The sequence below is a fragment of the Neomonachus schauinslandi genome, chromosome 14 (assembly GCF_002201575.2).
Source record: "Neomonachus schauinslandi chromosome 14, ASM220157v2, whole genome shotgun sequence".
Classification (NCBI taxonomy): Eukaryota; Metazoa; Chordata; class Mammalia; order Carnivora; family Phocidae; genus Neomonachus; species Neomonachus schauinslandi.
The window spans coordinates 85,795,197-85,814,877 of record NC_058416.1 but is presented as its reverse complement, the minus strand read 5'-3'; the positions used below and the strand labels follow the sequence as shown (position 1 = coordinate 85,814,877).

The 19,681-nt window shown below is 45.4% G+C and overlaps 1 protein-coding gene across 1 annotated transcript; it reads left to right on the top strand.

Moving 5' to 3' along the window:
- Positions 1-15,634: 15,634 nt before the first annotated feature.
- Positions 15,635-16,705, top strand: HCAR1 (hydroxycarboxylic acid receptor 1). Its single transcript, XM_021698669.1, has one exon. The coding sequence runs from the start codon at positions 15,635-15,637 to the stop codon at positions 16,646-16,648; it is 1,014 nt and encodes a 337-aa protein (XP_021554344.1). The 3' UTR covers positions 16,649-16,705.
- The last annotated feature ends 2,976 nt before the right edge of the window (positions 16,706-19,681 follow it).

Genomic DNA, 19,681 nt, shown 5'->3' with positions numbered 1-19,681 from the left:
AGGCTTGATTTCCAGCCTCCTTTGCAGCGAAGGTAACTATATGACGCAGCTCTGGTCAATGAGATATAGGTAGATTGGGGGGGGGGAGGCATCCCTTCTATCAGGAAACATAGTGAAAGATTTTTAAATGGACAAATATATGGTGTCCTAGCACTCTTTGGTGTCATCTCCAACTTTCACTATCTTTGAGCTATTTTACAATTTTGTAAATTGTGGAAAACTGATAGGAATGCAATTGGCTCTTGTCCATAGAAATGCAAATGAATTGTGTCTGGTGGAGCTGCAGTCGATTATTTCTCTGTTGACTAACTTTCCATTTGTCTGTAAATTCACTGTAGCATTCCAGATTGCCTGTGTATGTGTATATCATTGCCTATGTGCGAATGTTTTCAAGAATTCTCCTTTGAACTGGTTTCAACATCTTACTGATTTCCTTATTAATTAATCAGTGAAATAAAATATTTGACACTTGTTTATTTTATGATAAGAGTCATGCTTTTATTCTTTTAGAAATTCATCATTTAATACTTCTCCAATAAAAAGACAAGACCTCACATTAAAAAAACAAAACAAAACAAAACAAAAACAGCACACACACACCTTTGACCTTTCTCTCTTCTTTCTGACTGCAACATGAACATAAACCATCTTGCAACCATGAGGATCTAGCCTGAGCATGAGGGTACCTATGCTAAGGATTTGGGATTGGAAATGTATAAAAAGCCTGTGTTCTTGATAGCATTATTGAGTTACTGGATCAGTTCTTGTGCCTCCCTTCCACGGCTCCCTATTATGAAAATTTCCTACTCTTCCCCCCCTCCCCCAATCAGTTTAAACCAGTGCAGTAGTGTTTTCTATTATACTACAGAATGCACTCCTAAATTATACTATCAAAGAGCCAGAAAAAGAAAGAAAGCTAGACATTTCCTTTCTTTTTTGAATAGGCTCCACATGGAGCCTAATGTGGAGTTTGAACTCAAAACCCTGAGATCAAGACCTGAGCTGAGATTAAAACCTGAGCTGAGATCAAGAGTCAGACACTTAACCGACTGAGCCACCCAGGTGCCCCTAGATGTTTCCTTTAGCACAAGGGGGAAACCTGTGGTCAAGCAAAGCATGACTGAAAAAGGAACAAATGGGTGAGCCCTTGCTAAAGGATGATGGGGAAATAATGTTGCAAGACCAGTCATTCAGACGAAGCATGGACAAAGGGGCATTCTGACACTCACTTTCTGAGAAGTCCCCTAGCAAAGAGAATGAAAGAGTTCTCCTAGGGCTTCTTGGATTAGAAGTGACTTCTTACCACAGGTGACACCTTATCATAAGATCATCTATTTTTTCAAGAAGTCATGGGTTTTATTTTTCCACTGTTGGGGCTAGACGGGCCCTTAGCCAGACATTTTCTACTACCTGGTTCCTTCTGGGCATTTTCAAGATGGTTACTTGGGGTCAATTGGGTATTTGTTGATTGCCTTTCTAGCATCCACTCTCCGTAACAGGCCCATTTTAGTTTGGAAGGGTTTTCTCTCTCCTCCCTACTATACCCACGTGGTTCAATTGGACCTTCACAACCCCCGTCCAGAGGCGGAGCATGTGACCCAGGTCTAAGACAATCAGCCCACGGTACCCTGTTACTAGCAGTGATTAAATAATTCAAGGGTAGATCAATCACAGTGAATTCCAGCACGTTTTTGAGGGAGCTTCTAGAAAAGACGTTCTCTCCTGCTCATGGGACTGAGTCTCAGAAGATGAGCGAGAGTTGCTGGCAGTCATCTTGCCACCATGTGGCCTGAGAATAAAGTCAATATGAAGGAGAGCAGAGCTGAGAGACTGAGAATATTGACCCCTGATTCCAGCCACATTTCGAAATCAGCTCTAACCCTGGACCTTTAGGTTATAAAAGTCAACAAATTCCCTTTTTTGCTTAAGCCAGTTTGCATCGGAGTGTCACTTTCAAATTAGTTCTGATGAACACGTAGGTTTAGGGGTTTATGAAGACCTCTTCTAGCCTAATGTTTCCCAACATTTTCCCCCCACTGTAACACATACTATGGACATTATGCCCTTGCGGAACACAATCGCATTAAAAAAAAAAAATCTACATTTTGAAGAAACCCCCAAACGACTGCTAAGATGTAAAACATTTAAAAATTTGGGCGCCTGGGTGGCTCAGTTGGTTAAGCGACTGCCTTTGGCTCAGGTCATGATCCCAGGGTCCTGGGATCGAGTCCCACATCAGGCTCCCGGCTCAGCAGGAAGCCTGCTTCTCCCTCTCCCACTCCCCCTGCTTGTGTTCCTGCTCTCGCTGTCTCTGTCTCTGTCAAATAAATAAATAAAATCTTAAAAAAAAAAAAACATTTAAAAATTTATAATTTTTAGGGTGCCTAGATGGCTCAGTTGGAAAAGCATGCAACTCTTGATCTTGGGGTGGTGAGTTCCAGCCCCATGTTGGGTGTAGAGATTATTTAAATAAATAAAACTTTTTAAAAAAGTAATAATTCATAAATTCCACAATTACTTACAATTCATGTGTAAGATACGTTGCTATGAACTATGGCAGATTCAATGGATTATCACTTGTTTTGTTTTGTTTTTTTTTTCTCTCCTACTCAAGAAGGCATTTTAGAGTTCTTAGAACAAGGGCTGGCCCAAGGATGCTTGGCTGGCTCAGTCGGTTAAGCATCTGCCATTGGCTCAGGTCATGATCTCAGGGTCCTGGGATTGAGCCCTGCATTGGGCTCCCTGCTTACTGGAGAGTCTGCTTCTCCCTCTGCCTCCCACCCTGCTTGTGCACTCTCTCTCGCTCTCTCTCTCTCTCTCGCTGTCAAATAAATAAGTAAAATCTTAAAAAAAAAAAAAAAAAGAACAAGGACTGGCCCAAAGAGAAACATCATAGGTTTAACCTTCAATCTGTCTCATTTGTTAAATAAAATTTCAAATTCTAATACTTTCATACCTATTAGCAATAAATTACCAGACATATACCATACACACCACTGAATTCAACATACCAGTGGATCGAGATGCCCATGGAAGAGAACTGCTTAGTGAATTGGGCTCAGTTTATTCCCAAGCCATATGAGCTACCTTTAAAACTAATAAATTCTTCATCTGTTAGCCTTGGTCTAAATTGAAAAAAAAAATCATTTTTTTTTTCTGAAAAGAGAGTTTTTACTTATCATCTTTCTTTCTTGAAGGAGGGATATCCTTCAACAATTGTTCTCTCGAGAGCAATTGGATCTTTGATGTGCAAACTGGTTTAGAATCGAGGAGCAGATTCCAGTTTCAGGCATGGCTAGATCCTAGAAATAAAACAACATATTCAAGAATCTATCTCAGGGCGCCTGGGTGGCTCAATCAATTAAGCATCCGACTTTTTGTTTCAGCTCAGGTCATGATCTCAGAGTCTTGAGATCAAGCCCCATGTCAGGCTCCCCACTCAGCGAGGAGTCTGCTTAAGACTCTCTCTCCCTCTGCCCCTCCCCCTACTCCTCTCTCTCTAAAATAAATAAATAAATCTAAAAAAAAAAAGAATCTATCTCTCTCAGAGAACAAAAGCAAATGTGAAAAGTGTTTATGTTTGGTAGTTCTGGGTAAATGTATGGGACTTACTTTGTACTGGACTTGCAGCTTTTATGTAAGCGTGAAATTATTTCAAATTTAAATGTTTTTTTATTTTTATTTATTTTTTTAAAAGATTTTATATATTTATTTGACACAGAGAAAGAGTGAGCACAAGCAGGGGGAGAGGGAGAAGCAGACTCACTGCTGAGCAGAGAGCCGGACACGGGCCTCAATCCCAGGACCCTGGGATCATGACTGGAGCCGAAGGCAGATGCTTAACAACTGAGCCACCCAGGTGTCCCTCTTAAATGTTGGTTTTTTTTTAAAGGAAACCATCTCTTTTCTTTTCTTTTTTCTTTTTTAATAGGACAATTTATACTTCTTTTTTTTTTTAAAGATTTTATTTATTTATTTGAGAGAGAGAATGAGAGACAGAGAGCACGAGAGGGGAGAGGGTCAGAGGGAGAAGCAGACCCCTCGCCGAGCAGGGAGCCCGATGTGGGACATGATCCCGGGACTCCAGGATCATGACCTGAGCCGAAGGCAGTCGCCTAACCAACTGAGCCACCCAGGCGCCCAGAAACCATCTCTTTTCATCTCTTGGCTCCTTCCCTATGCTTTCTTCACATTCCCTAAATACTTAGGTTAGTTTCTGCTAGTTTAGCGATCCCCGAAGAAAGAGAGATTATCTTTTCCAATAGTTACAGCAACTCAAGTTATTATCTGCCAGGATGCCTGAATGTTTGTGTCCTCAAAAAATTTCTATGTTGAAATCCTAACATATGATGGTAACAGGAGGCAGGGCCTTTGGAAGGTGATTAGGTCATGATGGTGAAGCCCTTACGATGAGATTAGTGCTCTTATAAAAGAGACCCCAGAGAGTTCCCGTCCTCCTTCTGTCATGCGATGACATAGAGTGAAGATAGCCAGCAATGAACCAGGAAGCAAACCCTCACCAGACAGTGAACCTGATGGCACCTTGACCTTGGACTTCCCAGCCTCCATAACTGTGAGAAATAAATTTCTATTGTTCGTAAGCCACCCAGTCTATGGTATTTTGCTACAGTAGCCCAAATGGACTAAGACACTGAATCATTAGCCTTTCAAGTCCTGTGCCCACCCCTGAGCCAATCACCTGTGGGGTGGGGATGAAATTATCTGATTTGCCAGGCCAGGGCACAAGCCCATTCCTCAAGCCAAAGGATGGAACCAAATCCTCCCAAACCTCAGAGATGGTCAAACCCCAGGGATGGAGGGATCACTAAAGGAAATCAGGGTGTTAATGGCAAAGGAGGGCACATGGATGCTGGGAAGGCAAAAACAGCATCTAAGAACCCCATCATATGAGCTCTTGGTCCCAGAAGCCCTGCTCAAAGGGAGAAAGGGCAGGGGACTGAGATAATAGGCAAGGAGCAGGCATGACAGAGGCTAATGGAGACCAACCTGTTCTGCTTCTCCAAAAAGCAGATGTTTAATAAGGTCATTTGCTCTTCTTGCAATGCAGGACTGACAAGGGACACAAGGGCCTGCCACAGGAGGCCCATAAATATTCAACATAGAGGAAGACTAATTTACAAAGATGATACAATGTTATCATGATGGGCAGCGCTTTAAGTTTGCAGTGAAACCTGTCTTTGCTTAGTCTAACCAAAGACCCTCCCACTCCCTCATGTAAAGGGCCTAAAGCTCCTTGATAGTCTGAGTCATGTTGCAGTACATTTACCTATATCTCTCTTTTATTATGAAAATATTACTGGGGCTCCTGGGTGGCTCAGTCACCTAAGCACCTGACTCTTGATTTCAGCTCAGGTCATGATCTCAGGGTTGTGAGGATCAAGCCCAACGACGGGCTCTGAGCTGGGCGTGGAGCCTGCTCGAGATTCTCCCTCCCTCTCCCTCTGCCCCTCTCCACCCCCACTCCCTCCTCACATATGCACACTCGCTCTCTCTGTCTCTCAATTAAAAAAAAAAATTAAAACAGAAGTCTGTATAGTAAAAAATGAAAGTTTCCCCCTCTCCAGAGTGCTACTAACAGTTCAGTAGGGGGGGGCGCCTGGCTGACTCAGTGGGTAGAGCATGTGACTCTTGATCTTGGAGTTGTAAGTTTGAGTCCCACACTGGGTATAGAGATTATTTAAAAATAAAATCTTAAAAAAAAAAAAAACAGTTTGGTGCATATAATGATAATAATAGAGATATCAGTTAAACCATAGATAGCATCCACACTGTGTTATGCCCTATTCTAAGCACTTTACCTAGATTAACTCATTTTGCCTTCATATTAGAGTGATGTGGGTAGCATTGTTTCCATTTCACATGAACAAATTGAGCCTTAGAGAAATGAAGTAGCTTGTAAGATATCACAACCAAAAAGTGAGAGAATTAACTTTAAACCCAAGCAGTCTAACTTGAGAATATGTATTATTCCAGGTTTTTAAATTGTATATACATATTTTTTGAGTTGTGATTCACATAAAATTAACCATTTAAAGTGTACAATTCAGGGGCGCCTGGGTGGCTCAGTCGTTAAGTGTCTGCCTTCGGCTCAGGTCATGATCCCAGGGTCCTGGGATGGAGCCCCGCATTGGGCTCCCTGTTCCGCAGGAAGCCTTCTTCTCCCTCTCCCACTCCCCCTGCTTGTGTTCCCACCCTCCCTGTGTCTCTCTCTGTCAAATACATAAATAAATAAATCTTTAAATAAAATAAAGTGTACAATTCAGTGGCATTTAGTTAATTGTTGTGTAAACATCACCTCTATCTCGTTCCAAAACATTTACATCACCCCCTCTGTAGCCATTAAGCAGTCACTCCCCATTTTACCCATATTCAGTCCCTGAGAAACACTAATCTACTTTTTGTCTCCATGATTTATCTAATCTGGATGCTTCATATGAACGGAATCATACAATATGCTACTTTTTGTGTCTGACTTGCTCCACTTAAAATGTTTTCAAGGCACACATACTTTGTAGTATGAATCAGTACTTCATCCCTCTATGGTGGAATGATTTTCCTTTGTATGCATATACCACGATTTGTTTATGCACCCATCTGTTGATGAACATTTGGGTTGTTTCCACCTGCATGAGTCACAGTTCTTCAGAGAAACAGAACAAAGAGGATATGTATATATTTGGAGAGAGATATATTTTAAGGAATTGGCTTATGCAATTGTGGAGACTGGCAAGTTCAAAACCTTCAGGAGAGCCTGGCGGGCTGGAGTCCCAGGGAAGAGCTGACGTTGCAGTCAAGTCTGAAGGCCATCTGCTGGCAGAATTCCTTCTTGCCTGGGGGGAGGTCAGACTTCATTCTAGTAAAGCTTTCAGCTGATTGGATGAGGCCTATCCACATCATAGAGGACAGTCTGCTTTAAAAGTTCACCAATTTGGGCGCCTGGGTGGCTCAGTTGGTTAAGTGACTGCCTTCGGCTCAGGTCATGATCCTGGAGTCCTGGGATCGAGTCCCATATGGGGCTCCTTGCTCAGCAGGGGGTCTGCTTCTCCCTCTGACCCTCCCCCCTCTCATGTGCTCTCTCTCTCTCATTCTCTCTCTCAAATAAATAAATAAAATCTTTAAAAAATAAAAAAATAAAAATTAAAAAATAGAAGTTCACCAATTTAAATGTTAATCTCATCCAAGATTCACCTTCACAGAACATCTTAAATATATGACCAAATATGTGGGTATAGCCAAGTTGACATATGAAAGAAATCATCACACCACTTTTTAGCTATTGTGATTAGTGCTGCTGTGAGCATTCATGAACAAATATTTGTCTGAGTCCTGTTTTCAGTTCTTTGGAGTATATAGCTAAGAGTGGAATTGCTGGGTCATATGGTAGTCCTATGTTTAACTTTTTGAGGAAGCCCTAAATTGTTTTTCACAACAGCTAAATTATTATACATTCCTTTCAGCCATATACGAGGGCCTATCTATGATTTTTTAACTTCCAAAAATGGGATTATGCTACACAAATTGAGATGCATTTTTGGTGTTTTGTTTTTGTTTTACACTTAACAACCTATCTCGGACATCTTTCTGGGTCAGTACTCATAACTCAGTCTCATTCTCTATGGATAGCAGAGATGCTTAGAACAGGGCCTGGCCCAAGGGATTGTTATACAAATGAATGCTACTTTTTTGTTGCTGTTGTTGTTTTTTCAAGTAAGTTCACAGTATGGGGCGCCTGGTGGGTCAGTGGGTTAAGCATCTGCCTTCAGCTCAGGTCTTGATCCCAGGGTCTTGGGGTCAAGCCCCGAATTTGGCTCCCTGCTCAGCAGGGTGTCTACTTCTCCCTCAGCCTTACCAACCCCCCCCCCCCCCCTACCCCCATGCAGCTTGTGCTCTCTCTCTCTAGCTCACTCTCTCAAATAAATAAAATCTTAAAAAAAAAAAGTAAGTACACTGTACTTTATTGAATGAAGTCACCATAATTTATCTTATTCCCCACTGATAAAGATTTAAGTTGCTTTTAATTTTTTTTTTTTTTTACCTTTTATTATGGGAAATACATACGAGTAGGGAGAACAGGCAATGAATGTCCCCGCAATCCAGCTACGACAATCAAAAACTCAACTCATAACCTCTCCTTTCTTATTTCTGCCCCCCTCCTACTGGACTCCTTTGAATCATATCCCAAATATCAAATCATTTTGTCTACACGTCTTTCAGTATTTCAAAAAGATTAGGAGCTATTTGTTTAAACGTAACCGAAATACCATTATCATATTGACAATAATTTGGCAATCATTCCTTAATTAGCCAATCAGTGCTCAGATCTCCCCAAATGCCTCATACTTTTTAAGCATTGCAATTGAGCCAGATTACAAACAGTTGGTTAATATGTCTCTTAAAGCTCTTTGACTCTATAATTTCTCCCTCTCTCTTCAATTTCCCTTACACTTTATATGTACACAAAAATCATTGTCTGCAATTTTTTTTTAATTTTTTAAAGATTTTTATTTATTTATTTGAGAGAGAGAATGAGAGAGAGCAGATGAGAGGGGGAAGGGTCAGAGGGAGAAGCAGACTCCCCGCCGAGCAGGGAGCCCGATGCAGGACTCGATCCAGGGACTCCAGGATCATGACCTGAGCCGAAGGCAGTCGCTTAACCATCTGAGCCACCCAGGCGCCCCCATTGTCTGCAATTTTTAAGACTCATTTTGAAATGGCCAGGAAGTTCCTGTTAGAGCTTGTTTCAGATCAGGGTAACCCCTCCCCACCCACCACACAGTGAAGCAATCCATGTCCCTCTGCTTAACTGTAGGGCCCCCAGCTCTCTCCTGGGCTGGAGCCTCACAGAGCAACACAAACAAAACATAGGGTAAATCATTCAGTCCTTAAATCTGGTCAGTAATTCCTCCTCCCTTCCAGAGAGGACATTTTGAAATAGTTGGGTAGAGAAAGGAATTCAAGGATGCAGTCATTGACACTGGAAAGGTCAATGGGTTGCCATGGGCTGGGCAGTGGGCTGTGGTTGTGGGTTGAATGGTCGCCGTCCCCACAACAGATATGTCTACATCCTCGCCCCTGAAAACTGAGAATATGAATATGACTTTATTTGGGAAAAGGGTTTTGCACATGTAATTAAGTTAATGATCCTGAGATGAGATCATTTTGGATTATCTGGGCCCTAAATCCAATGACAAGTGTCTTTATAAGAGGCACGAAGAGAAGGCCATGGGACCCTGGAGGCCGAGATTGGGGTGTTGTGGTCACAGGCCGAGGAGTGCGGACAGCCACCAGAAGCTGGAAGAAACAAGATACAAGCTCTTTCCTAGAATCCTTGGTGGGAGCATAACCCTGCTGACACCTTCATTTCAGACTTCTAGTCTCCCAAACTGTGAGACAATACATCTCTGCTGCTTTAAGCTCCCCCAGCTTCTGATAATTTGTTAGAGCGGCCCCAGGAAGCTAATACAGTCACATACTAAGGGCCCTCACCAGGAAAGGCATTTTGGGGAAGCAGGGCCCCTGGATTTCTACCTGTGAAATAATAGGAAATATGTATATTGCTCTCTGCCCTTGGTTCCTGATACAAAGCTCCTAAATCTCTTGGAATTTCCTGAGTAATGGGAGCATCTGACACTGAGCTCCTAAATCCCTTGGAATTTCCTGGAGTGTCTTTTGTTCGAATGAAGCGATTCTTGGGGAGCTCCTAGAGGGAGGCTGGTGCCCAGAAAGACCCAGCTATGATTAAAAGCTTGCAATTTTCAACCCCTCCCCACCCCCATCCTCCAGAGACGGGAGAGGGCCTGGAAATGGAGTTAATAATCTATCCTGTCTATATGATGAGGCCTCCATAAAAATCCCAGTAGAATGGGGTTGGGGGCTTCTGGGCTGGTGAGCCTCCATGAACCAGGAGGGTGACACACCCCAACTCCATGAAGACAGAAGCTCCTCCAGACCTCGCCCTATGTACCTCTTCATCCAGCTGTTCATCTGTATCCTTTATCACATCCTTTATTATATCATAAACTGGTAAACAAGTGTTTCCCTGAGTTCTATTAGCTGCTTTAGCATATGATTGAATCCAAAGAGGGGTCATGGGAACCTCAAGTTGTAGCCAAGTCAGACAGAAACTGTGGGCAACCCAGGAACCTACAACTTGCAATTGTCATCTGAAGTGGGGGGTGGCAGTCCCATGAGACGGAGCCTGTAAATTGTAGGGTCTGCACTAACTCTAATCAGTGTCCGAACTGAGTTGAATTGTGGGACCCCCAGCTGGGGGCACAGAGCCTTGCTTGACGTGGAAACAAAATCGCCCACATCCCGCGTCAGACGTGGGACACACAGGGGGAGGATGTCTTTCCAGCACCCCACTCCACGGACTGTTCCTCCTCCTGACACGAGCCAGGCGGCCCCCACGGGATTGTCCACTTCCTACCCCTGTCACATATAGAGTGCGATGTCATTTCAGAAAACACTGGAGAAGGAGGCATGCAGGGCCCAGGAGCCCCAGGCTCACGCCCCCTCAGTCTGGCAGGTGTGTTCTGAAGTTTTTTCAACCTGCCTTTCCTGTTCAGTGGTGTCTCCTCACAGCTGGGAGAATAAGTAAACTGCAGAGGTCTACACTCATTTGTTCATTAGGTCATTCATTTATTCAAGGTGTACTTACTGAGTGTCCCCTTGGGGTCAGGCACTGGGCTGCATCCTGGGCATGCAAAGCTGAATCCAGTTCATGTCTTTAGAGAGACAGAGGCAGAGGGAAACACAAAGGTAAATAATGTGTGATAAGGAGCGCCTGGGTGGCTCAGGTGGTTGGGCAGGCTATCTTGATTTCAGCTCAGGTCGTGATCTTGGGGTCCTGGGATCAAGCCCCACTTTGGGCTCCACAGGCGGGGAGTCTGCTTGGAGTTTCTCTCTCTCCCTCTGCCCCTCCCCACACTCGAGGGCACGCTCTCTCTCCAAAATGAATAAATAAATCTTTAAATAATAATAATAATAATGTGTAGTAGGGGCGCCTGGGTGGCTCAGTTGTTAAGCATCTGCCTTCGGCTCAGGTCATGATCCCGGGGTCCTGGGATCGAGCCCCACATCGGGCTCCCTGCTCTGCGGGAAGCCTGCTTCTCCCTCTCCCACTCCCCCTGCTTGGGTTCCTTCTCTCGCTGTGTTTCTCTCTGTCAAAAAAGAAATAAAATCTTTAAAAAAAAATAATAATAATAATAATGTGTGGTAAGCACATGGGTACCAGAAGTGGGGCTAAGAGGGCCTAACCCAGACTGGAGAGGGAGATTCACAGAAGGCTTGGCACTTGTAGGAAGTGGGTTAGTCACAAACCACATATGGCTTTTAAACTTTAAATTAATTAAATAATATTGAAAATTCAGGTTCCACTAGCCCCATTTCAAGGGCTCAATAGCTACATGTATATTACAGAGCATTTCCATCATTGTAGAAAGTTTTATTGGAAGATGCTGGTCTAGGCTGAGGCTGACAAAAGAGGAGTTATCCAGGATTGGGGGAAGGAAGGATGTCCCCAGAAGTTTCTATAAGACAGCCTTTGGATACTAAACACAGTACCGCTGCTGTGGGAGGTGTCCAGACCAGTTCCTGCCGTGCCTTGTCGGTCATCTTGAATTCCCTGCTAAGGACAACAGGAGAGCCGCTGGAGCATTCAGCCAAGTGAGTAGCCTCATCAGATTTGAATTTTGGACAATGGACTGGAGGAGGAGCAAGGCAGGAGGCAGGAGGACCCATCAGGAGACGGTCCCATTCCTCCAGAATCTCGGACCAGCCGAAGTGGTAGCAACGTGGGTGGAGAGAGATTTAGGGCATATGCTGACAGACTGGGGACTGTGGTTCGTGAGGAAGAAGAGGGAACCAAGCTTAGGGCTTGTGCTACGTGGGTGGTGCTAAGTGTTCCCTTTGTCTGGTGTGGAATCTGAGGAAGAGGATGAGAAACCTTTTTCTTCAGTGTTGGTACTTAAGGGAGTGGGCTTCAGTGATCTGGAGGCCCGCGTTCCTCAGTAATACCGGCTCTGTGGCTCACCACAGACCACGCTAGAGGGAACACATGGGTTTGAGCCTAAAGAATTCCTGGGGGCAACTGTGGCAGCTCTGTAGCTCCAGAGCAGGCAGGAGAAGGGGGACGACAAAAGCCTGTTGCTCCCCTCTTTTTCAGCCATTCCCCTGATCTTTCACGATGCCGCTCACCCCAAAATGGCTCCCCACTCCCACTGAGTTCAAAATGTCCCGGAAAACAGCTGCACTCAACGCGCACCGTTTTATTCCTCATGGTTGTGTGACGTGGACTCCAGATTGCAAACTCCTCAAATGCCTCTCTTCTTAATTCTTCCACACTCTTCATTTGGTCTGGAATGTCTGTTCCTTTCGTTTCTGCCCCTACAGATTTTAACAGCTCTCCCTTATTCCCCTTATTCATAAAACTCTGGTGGACCAGTTGGATTTTTTTGAAACAGATTTTTAAAGTAAAGTTGTAGCTACAAAGTCAAAATATATATGTATTTTACACCAGATCATCCACAATAACCTCACATATCATTTGTGGTGTGTCTACTACATTTTGAAAAATACTACCTCAATCTGCTTATTCAGTGTGCTTCTTAAAATTGTTACTTACATAGTTGTCTTATTTTCCCTACTAAACACTCAGCTCCAGACAGCGAATAGTATCTTCCTCATTTGGGGGATCCTAAAGCATCTAGCAAAACACCTTATAGGTTCATTGACTATGCATTCTTAAATCAATAAAGCCTCAATTTGCATTAGGCTTTGTGATCAGTAGCTAGGAGTAAAAAAAGATCAGTAATAAAATTTGGCCTGAAATTTTTAAGACTATTTCTTTATTTTATTTTTTTCAAAGATTTTATTTATTTATTTGACAGAGAGAGAGAGAGCACAAACAGGGGGGAGCGCCAGAGGGAGAAGCAGGCTTCCCACTGAGCAGGGAGCCTGATGTGAGACTCAATCCCAGGACCCTGGGATCATGACCTGAACCAAAGACAGATGCTTAACCCACCGAGCCACCCAGACACCCCAGACTACTTCTTTTTTTAGAGAGGTTTTAGCTTCATAGCAAAATTGAGAGGAAGGTACAGAGAGTTCCCATATGCCCCTGCCCCACACACGCACAGCCTCCCCTATCATCAATAGCAGATTTTCAGGGAAATGGAAACCTTTCTTCCTTAATCCTCTGCCTTCCAGAGAATTCTGTAGTCAAAGATAAAGAGAAGGTGATTTGGCAAGAACGTGGAAAGAGGAGGCACGTGTTAGTCATTTGAGAAAAGGGAAACACTCATGTTTACAAGAATCTCGACAGTGTCTGCTCCCACAGAACGAAGAATATTTTCCACTTGTTGAAAAATCCAGCCTGACCATATTAAGGTATTCACCAAGAACATGGACTTTATCTCCCAAGACCTCTTGGATTAGTGGGGGAGCTAAGTGAACATGTTCGATGGACACACCTATTTATTAGAAGTTATGAGACTAACAAAGTGTGAGGAGAAAAAGTAGGAGGATGACATTGGAAAGGTAGTTGGGGAACCATCTGTGAAGGGCTTTGTATACCAATCTGAGGAATGTGACCTTTAGCCTAGAGCAGAGGTGGCAAACTTAAAATCCCACAGAGACCAGGCACGTAAATGAGTGAAGCTGACCAGGTAATAGGGAGTGGTGGGGACTGGGGCAAAATGGAGAATGCTTACCCTGTCTCAGGGGAGCAGCTACTCTCAGCTCCAGCTGATTGTTACTATGTGTGATTGTTGGCCCACAGCAGCCAGATCTTCCAGTTTTCCAAGAGAGTCTGGAAATCCAGGTTTTTATAGGACGGTCCTAAGTTTTTAAAACGTGTGGCCCAAATCCAACTGGCTTTAGAACCCAGTCTGGCTCACAGGCCATATAGCAATCGCCGTGGCAGCTTGGAGGGAGTGAATGAAGTTTTTTTTTAAAAAGGGTATGATCCCATCTGTGCTTTAGAAAAATCACATGGTGGTGTGGGAAGAAATTACAGGGAATATATTAGAGGAAAGGAAACCAGTCAGGGAACTCTCTCAATAGTTTCCACAGGTGGGAGGTGGCAACAGTCATGATGAGGTAGGGGGAGTGTGGTTGGGCTGATCTAGAGTCCGGGATTCATTGGGAAGACCTTTGCCTTAATCAGCGTCTGAAAAGGGGCGCCTGGGTGGCTCTGTCAGCTAAGTGTCTGCCTTCAGCTCAGGTCATGATCTCGGGGTCCTGGGATCGAGTCCCGCATCAGGCTTCTTGTTCAGCTGGGAGCCTGCTTCTCCCTTTCCCTCTGCTGCTTCCCCTACTTGTGCTCTCTCTCTCTGTCAAATAAATAAATAAATAAACTCTTAAAAAAAAAATCAGCTTCTGGAAGAAGGAGTATATGCATTCTCTCAACGCATTTCCCGCCCCTGTACCCCTTTCCTGAGCTGGGAGCTGAAAGGCACAGGGCAGATAGATCACCTCTAAAGCCAAAGGATAGGAAATTTTAGCAAAGACTCTGCTCTTGGGTGCAGTCTAATTTTACCCGTGATTATTTTAGAGATAGACTCCTTGACCAACTGCCCGACCCTCGCTTGCCCCACCAATGGGCTCTGCACGTAGTGAAAATTAAAAACATAGCTATCATTTGGTATTTGGCTTTTTTGAACAGCCAGTGAGAAACTCAGAGCCAAAGCCTCTTTTGCAAACAGCAGAGAGAGGAACTGGCTCCCCAAGAGGCAGTTGTATGGAGACAGACACATGAGAGGTGACCTCAGATCCACTGCATGGTCTTGCTAGTTATGCAACCGGTCACTTGGGCCCAGGGAAGGATGCAAAGGGCAGGAGGTATGAATGGAGGGAAGGAAAGAAGACGTGCCTCACAGAATTTTTCTAACAGCCATCAAGTGCTGTTTTTAGAGCTTTTTTTCCTCCACAGACCCTTCTGAGTTTTGAGTGTTGTCTTTTGGGGTGTGGGCAGAGGAAATGGCTCTGAGGAGCTCTGGAGCAAAGCCTCCCCCTCTGGCACCGTCTGGGAGAGCCCCATGGGATGGGGAGAGAACGGGGCAGTCAGGCAAAAGGTTAGGGGAGGAAAGCAAAGGCAGAGGCCCAGAACGGCTCCAGGAAATGTTTGTATTTCTCCACCGGGAGGGAGGACAAACAAGCTTTTTTCGTGCCTTCTGGGCAGCTTTGCACGCTCCCCAGCACAGGAGTCTGAAGAGCAAGAGTGAGGCTGGAAAGAAAAACCAATCCAGGGCTGGACCCAGCGACACCTCTAGGGCATGAATCTCACCGGACCCGCCTGCCGCACCCCAGAAATGACCACCTGCGTGTCACAGCCCGGCCGTGCTCCGTGCTTCACCTGCTGGGGAGACAGGTAGCGTGGGACAGCCAGCCGAGAAAGGACCTCCCGGAGTCTCTCATCTCCTGGCTGAAGTCCCTGCTCGCCTAGCGGTGGCTGTGTCCACCCACACGTGCAGTCGGGACCTGCATCCCGGGGTGAAGAAGTCAGAAAACCAGCGGCCGGGTGAGTGGGTAGCATTCAGGGGAGCATCTGTGACTTTGCGGGGACTCCCGGGGCCACCCGGCACGCAGAACGCCCCCCCATCCTCTGTCCACCATGGACAACGGGTCGTGCTGCCTCATCGAGGGGGACCCCATCTCCCAGGTGATGCCGCCGCTGCTGATCCTGGCCTTTGTGCTTGGCGCGCTGGGCAATGGTGTCGCCCTGTGTGGTTTCTGCTTTCACATGAAGACCTGGAAGCCGAGCACTATTTACCTTTTTAACCTAGCTGTGGCCGACTTCCTTCTCATGATCTGCCTGCCCTTCCGGACAGACTACTACTGGAGACATAGGCAATGGGCCTTCGAGGACATTCCCTGTCGGGTGGCCCTCTTCATGCTGGCCATGAACAGGGCGGGGAGCATCATCTTCCTCACAGTGGTGGCCGTGGACAGGTACTTCAAAGTGGTCCACCCCCACCACATGGTGAACACCATCTCCAACCGGACTGCGGCTGGCATCGTCTGTGCCCTTTGGACCATGGTCATCCTGGGGACTCTCTATCTTTTGATGGAGAACCATCTTTGTGTGCATGAGAAGACCATATCTTGCGAGAGTTTCATCATGGAGTCGGCCAACGGCTGGCACGACATCATGTTCCAGCTCGAGTTCTTCCTGCCCCTCGGCATCATCCTGTTTTGCTCCTTCAAGATCGTTTGGAGCCTGAAGCAGAGGCGGCAGCTGGCCAGGCAGACTCGGATGAAGAAGGCTACCCGGTTCATCATGGTGGTGGCCGTTGTGTTCGTCACGTGCTACCTGCCCAGCGTGTCGGCCAGACTCTATTTCCTCTGGACGGTGCCCTCGAGCGCCTGTGACCCCTCGGTCCATGTAGCCCTCCATGTCACCCTCAGCTTCACTTACATGAACAGCATGCTGGACCCCCTGGTGTATTATTTTTCGAGTCCCTCGTTCCCCAGATTCTACACCAAGCTCAAAATCTGCAGTTTGAGACCTAAGAGTCCAGGACGCCCCAAGACCCAGAGGCCGGAAGAGATGGCAATTCCAAACCTCTGTCACAAGAGTTGTGTCAGCATGGCAAATGGCTTCCAGAGCCAGCCCGACATGCAGTAGGATCTCCAACTGTGCCGAATGGTGCTGAAACAGGCAGACAAAACCAAGGAGGACAGACTGATGACCTAGAAATAGTTCGTGCTAAGGCGGGGAGAGGCTTTGAAAATGCTGCCCTTCCTTAGCTGTATCCTCCTCACTCTGTCTGGAAACGGAATCCAGGTTACTATGCCTTTTTGGAAGGTTCCAGCTGAGAAGTGAGTCTGTTGCCTTTCTATGACCCGATTACAATGACGGGACAAGACGTGCATGAAATGGGGCTTGTGTGTATTGGATGGGGCCATGGGAAGAGCCCGGCTCCTGTGTAGTTTTAAACGGCTGAGGAAACAGGCATCAATGTGTAAACCAGTCATGTTCTTTCTCTGGGGGAGTCGGTGAACTTAATGACTTAGCAGTATTTCCCATCCTCTGACCTTAAGTCGTTACTTGTTTTGGAAAGCAGACACCGGAGTAAGTCAATAGCTTTATTTCAGGCTGAGTGAGGCTCTTTAGAGGGGGATGTCTTGATCCTGATGATTGCCATCTTCACAGGGCCCTTCGGTACGATTCTGATTTCTCAGTAGCCTAAGAAGAACGGCAGCAAAACAATCTGCTCTTCTCGGAGCTCCACATTTTTCTGCAAGTCTTTGCATTTCAGAGGAGGTGCTGGGGGCTGTGCTTACCTGCCCTGATTTTTCCAGTGGGAGCTGAGTGCTTGGAAAAAATCCTGTTGGCCTTTGGGAAGTGCTGAGTCCAGTATGATTCCTTCTGACCGCTTGTTATGTGACTATGAGTTGAGATTATTTAGTCATTCATTCTCCAAGTATCTACTGCATGCATATTCTGTGCTGGGCAATGTGGTAGTATCCCTTTTACCTGGAGGGTCCTTAGTCAATTCCTGTGTGACAGCAAAGTATTTCAGGGGAGGGCAAACAGAGAGGTTAACACTCTCACCCCCTCAGTGAATATAGTTTCTAGACCTGTTCATGGCAAACATCAGTATATTCCTCTTGTTTCAGGCTTCTGTACAAACACCAAAGGGTGGAAAGGGTAATGTCCCTTACGCACATGAATTTCCCACACATGTACCTGGGGCCCTCAAAACTAGATGATTCTATGGAATGATAGGCTGCCTCTGCCCTGTACTGGGGGGAAGGAGTCCAAGCCAACCTTAGCTCTGTTCTCAAGCCACAAGAGTGCTGAGAATCGTTCTTGGCCCTTTTTTTACACTTTCTCAAATTTCCAGGGTACTCTCTGCACCAGATGACCTTCCCAGCTTTTAGTTCTTTGGGCCTTGAAACACCCCTATCGGCTGTCTTTTCTATTCCCTTTTGCAGAGACACCGCACAGCCCAGTGATGAAAAGTATTGGCTCTGGAAAGTCCGACGAACCTAAATTTGAATCCCAACTCGACCACTTACTAGCTGTGTGATCTGGGGGCAGATTTTATTTCAACACTCAGCTTCCATTTCCTCATATGTCAAGCAGGAGGAACAATAATGTGGATTTCAAGAGGTTGGTGGGGAGATTCCACGAACGTAAGCTCCCGAAGCATAGGGATTCTGTTCACTGTTACGTCCTCCCCAGGGCCTAGAAGAATGCCGACACATACTAGGTGCTCAATAAATATTTGAATGAATAAACAAGTGTAGGCAAAGCATGAGGTGCTGTGTCTGGCAGGAAGGACTGAATATTATGACTTCTGACATTAATGCAGTTTGCACACAAAGATGCTGAGGCAAAGAAGTCATTTCCCTCAGGGTTCAGAGTCCCTGAGTAGCTGCTCTTTTATCACTACCCGAATTTCCCCGCTCCCCAGCTGCCTGGGAAGGAGTGGAAGCAGGATTCTTATCCGCATCAAAGAACCATATATCCTCCTGAAAGAAATCTGTGGAAGCTCACACTTCTGCTTTGGATTCTATCCCTGCTCATAATTCTTTCCCGGACTGCTCCTCCTTTGTTGCTTCATGTTAATAAAAATGGTTTCCTAAAGCAAGGCCACACCCTGTGTGTGATTCGTGAAGACTTTACCCTCCAAGGAAAAAGAGTGTAAAAAGTCCAGAAGCTCAGGGTAAGCAGAGGTTCTCACAAAAAAAACAAAAACAAAAACAAAAACAAAACAGCAAGAACAAACAAAAAAGAGGGAAAAATGAAAAACCCAAACATAGTTTAGGCTCCGATTTCTCTTCCCTTTTTAAATTCACAGAATGTGATGGAAAAGAAATCTTATCAAGTGTTCTTCAGAAACTTAAGGACGAGGATTACAGCTTTGTTTGAGTCAACACAGGACCCTTTTGAGCTCATCCATGAAGCTAGGGCCCTAAATTTTATATATGTATTTATACACACACACACACACACACACACACATGGGTTGAGATGGAGTAGAACAAACAGATGGGTTCACATATGGATCTAACCATATTCACCTTCCAGTGATGATACAATAGGATTGGGAAGGGGTTAATATTTTATCCCTTGAAAAGATTCATTCATTCATTCATGCATTCATTCCATCTTTCAAGGAACATTTATTAGGCACCAGCTCTGTACCAGGCACAGTAGAAACACAAATGGAAAACACAGCCCCTGATCCTGTGGGTTCTATTGTAGAAACCAAGGGAAAAAATCAAATTACCATTCAGAGTAACTGTGTGAATGTGGTAAGCATAGGGGTCTGCAGGAGAGCCCAAGGGCTTCATCCTGACCTCGGGGGTTAGGGAGGGCTTCTCAGAGGAAGTGACTCCTGAACTTAGCCCTGAAGATTGCAAAGGAGGCAACCAGATGACTCAGTGGGGAAAGGTATCCCAGTGAGAGAGAGTGTGGTGAGAAAGGTCCCTTGGAAGCTGCGGGAAGGTCAATGGGAAAAGAATGAAAGGTCCTGGGCGGTCTGAGGCAATCGGGGAAGAGGTGAAGCCATGAGATCCACTGCGGAGAGAAGGTCTATTCACAATTCCTTTTTTTTTAGAGAAGGAGCGAGGGAGGGGCAGAGGGAGAGAGACAAACTCAAGGAGACTCCCTGCTGAGTGTGGAGCCCCACATGGGACTCAATCTCAC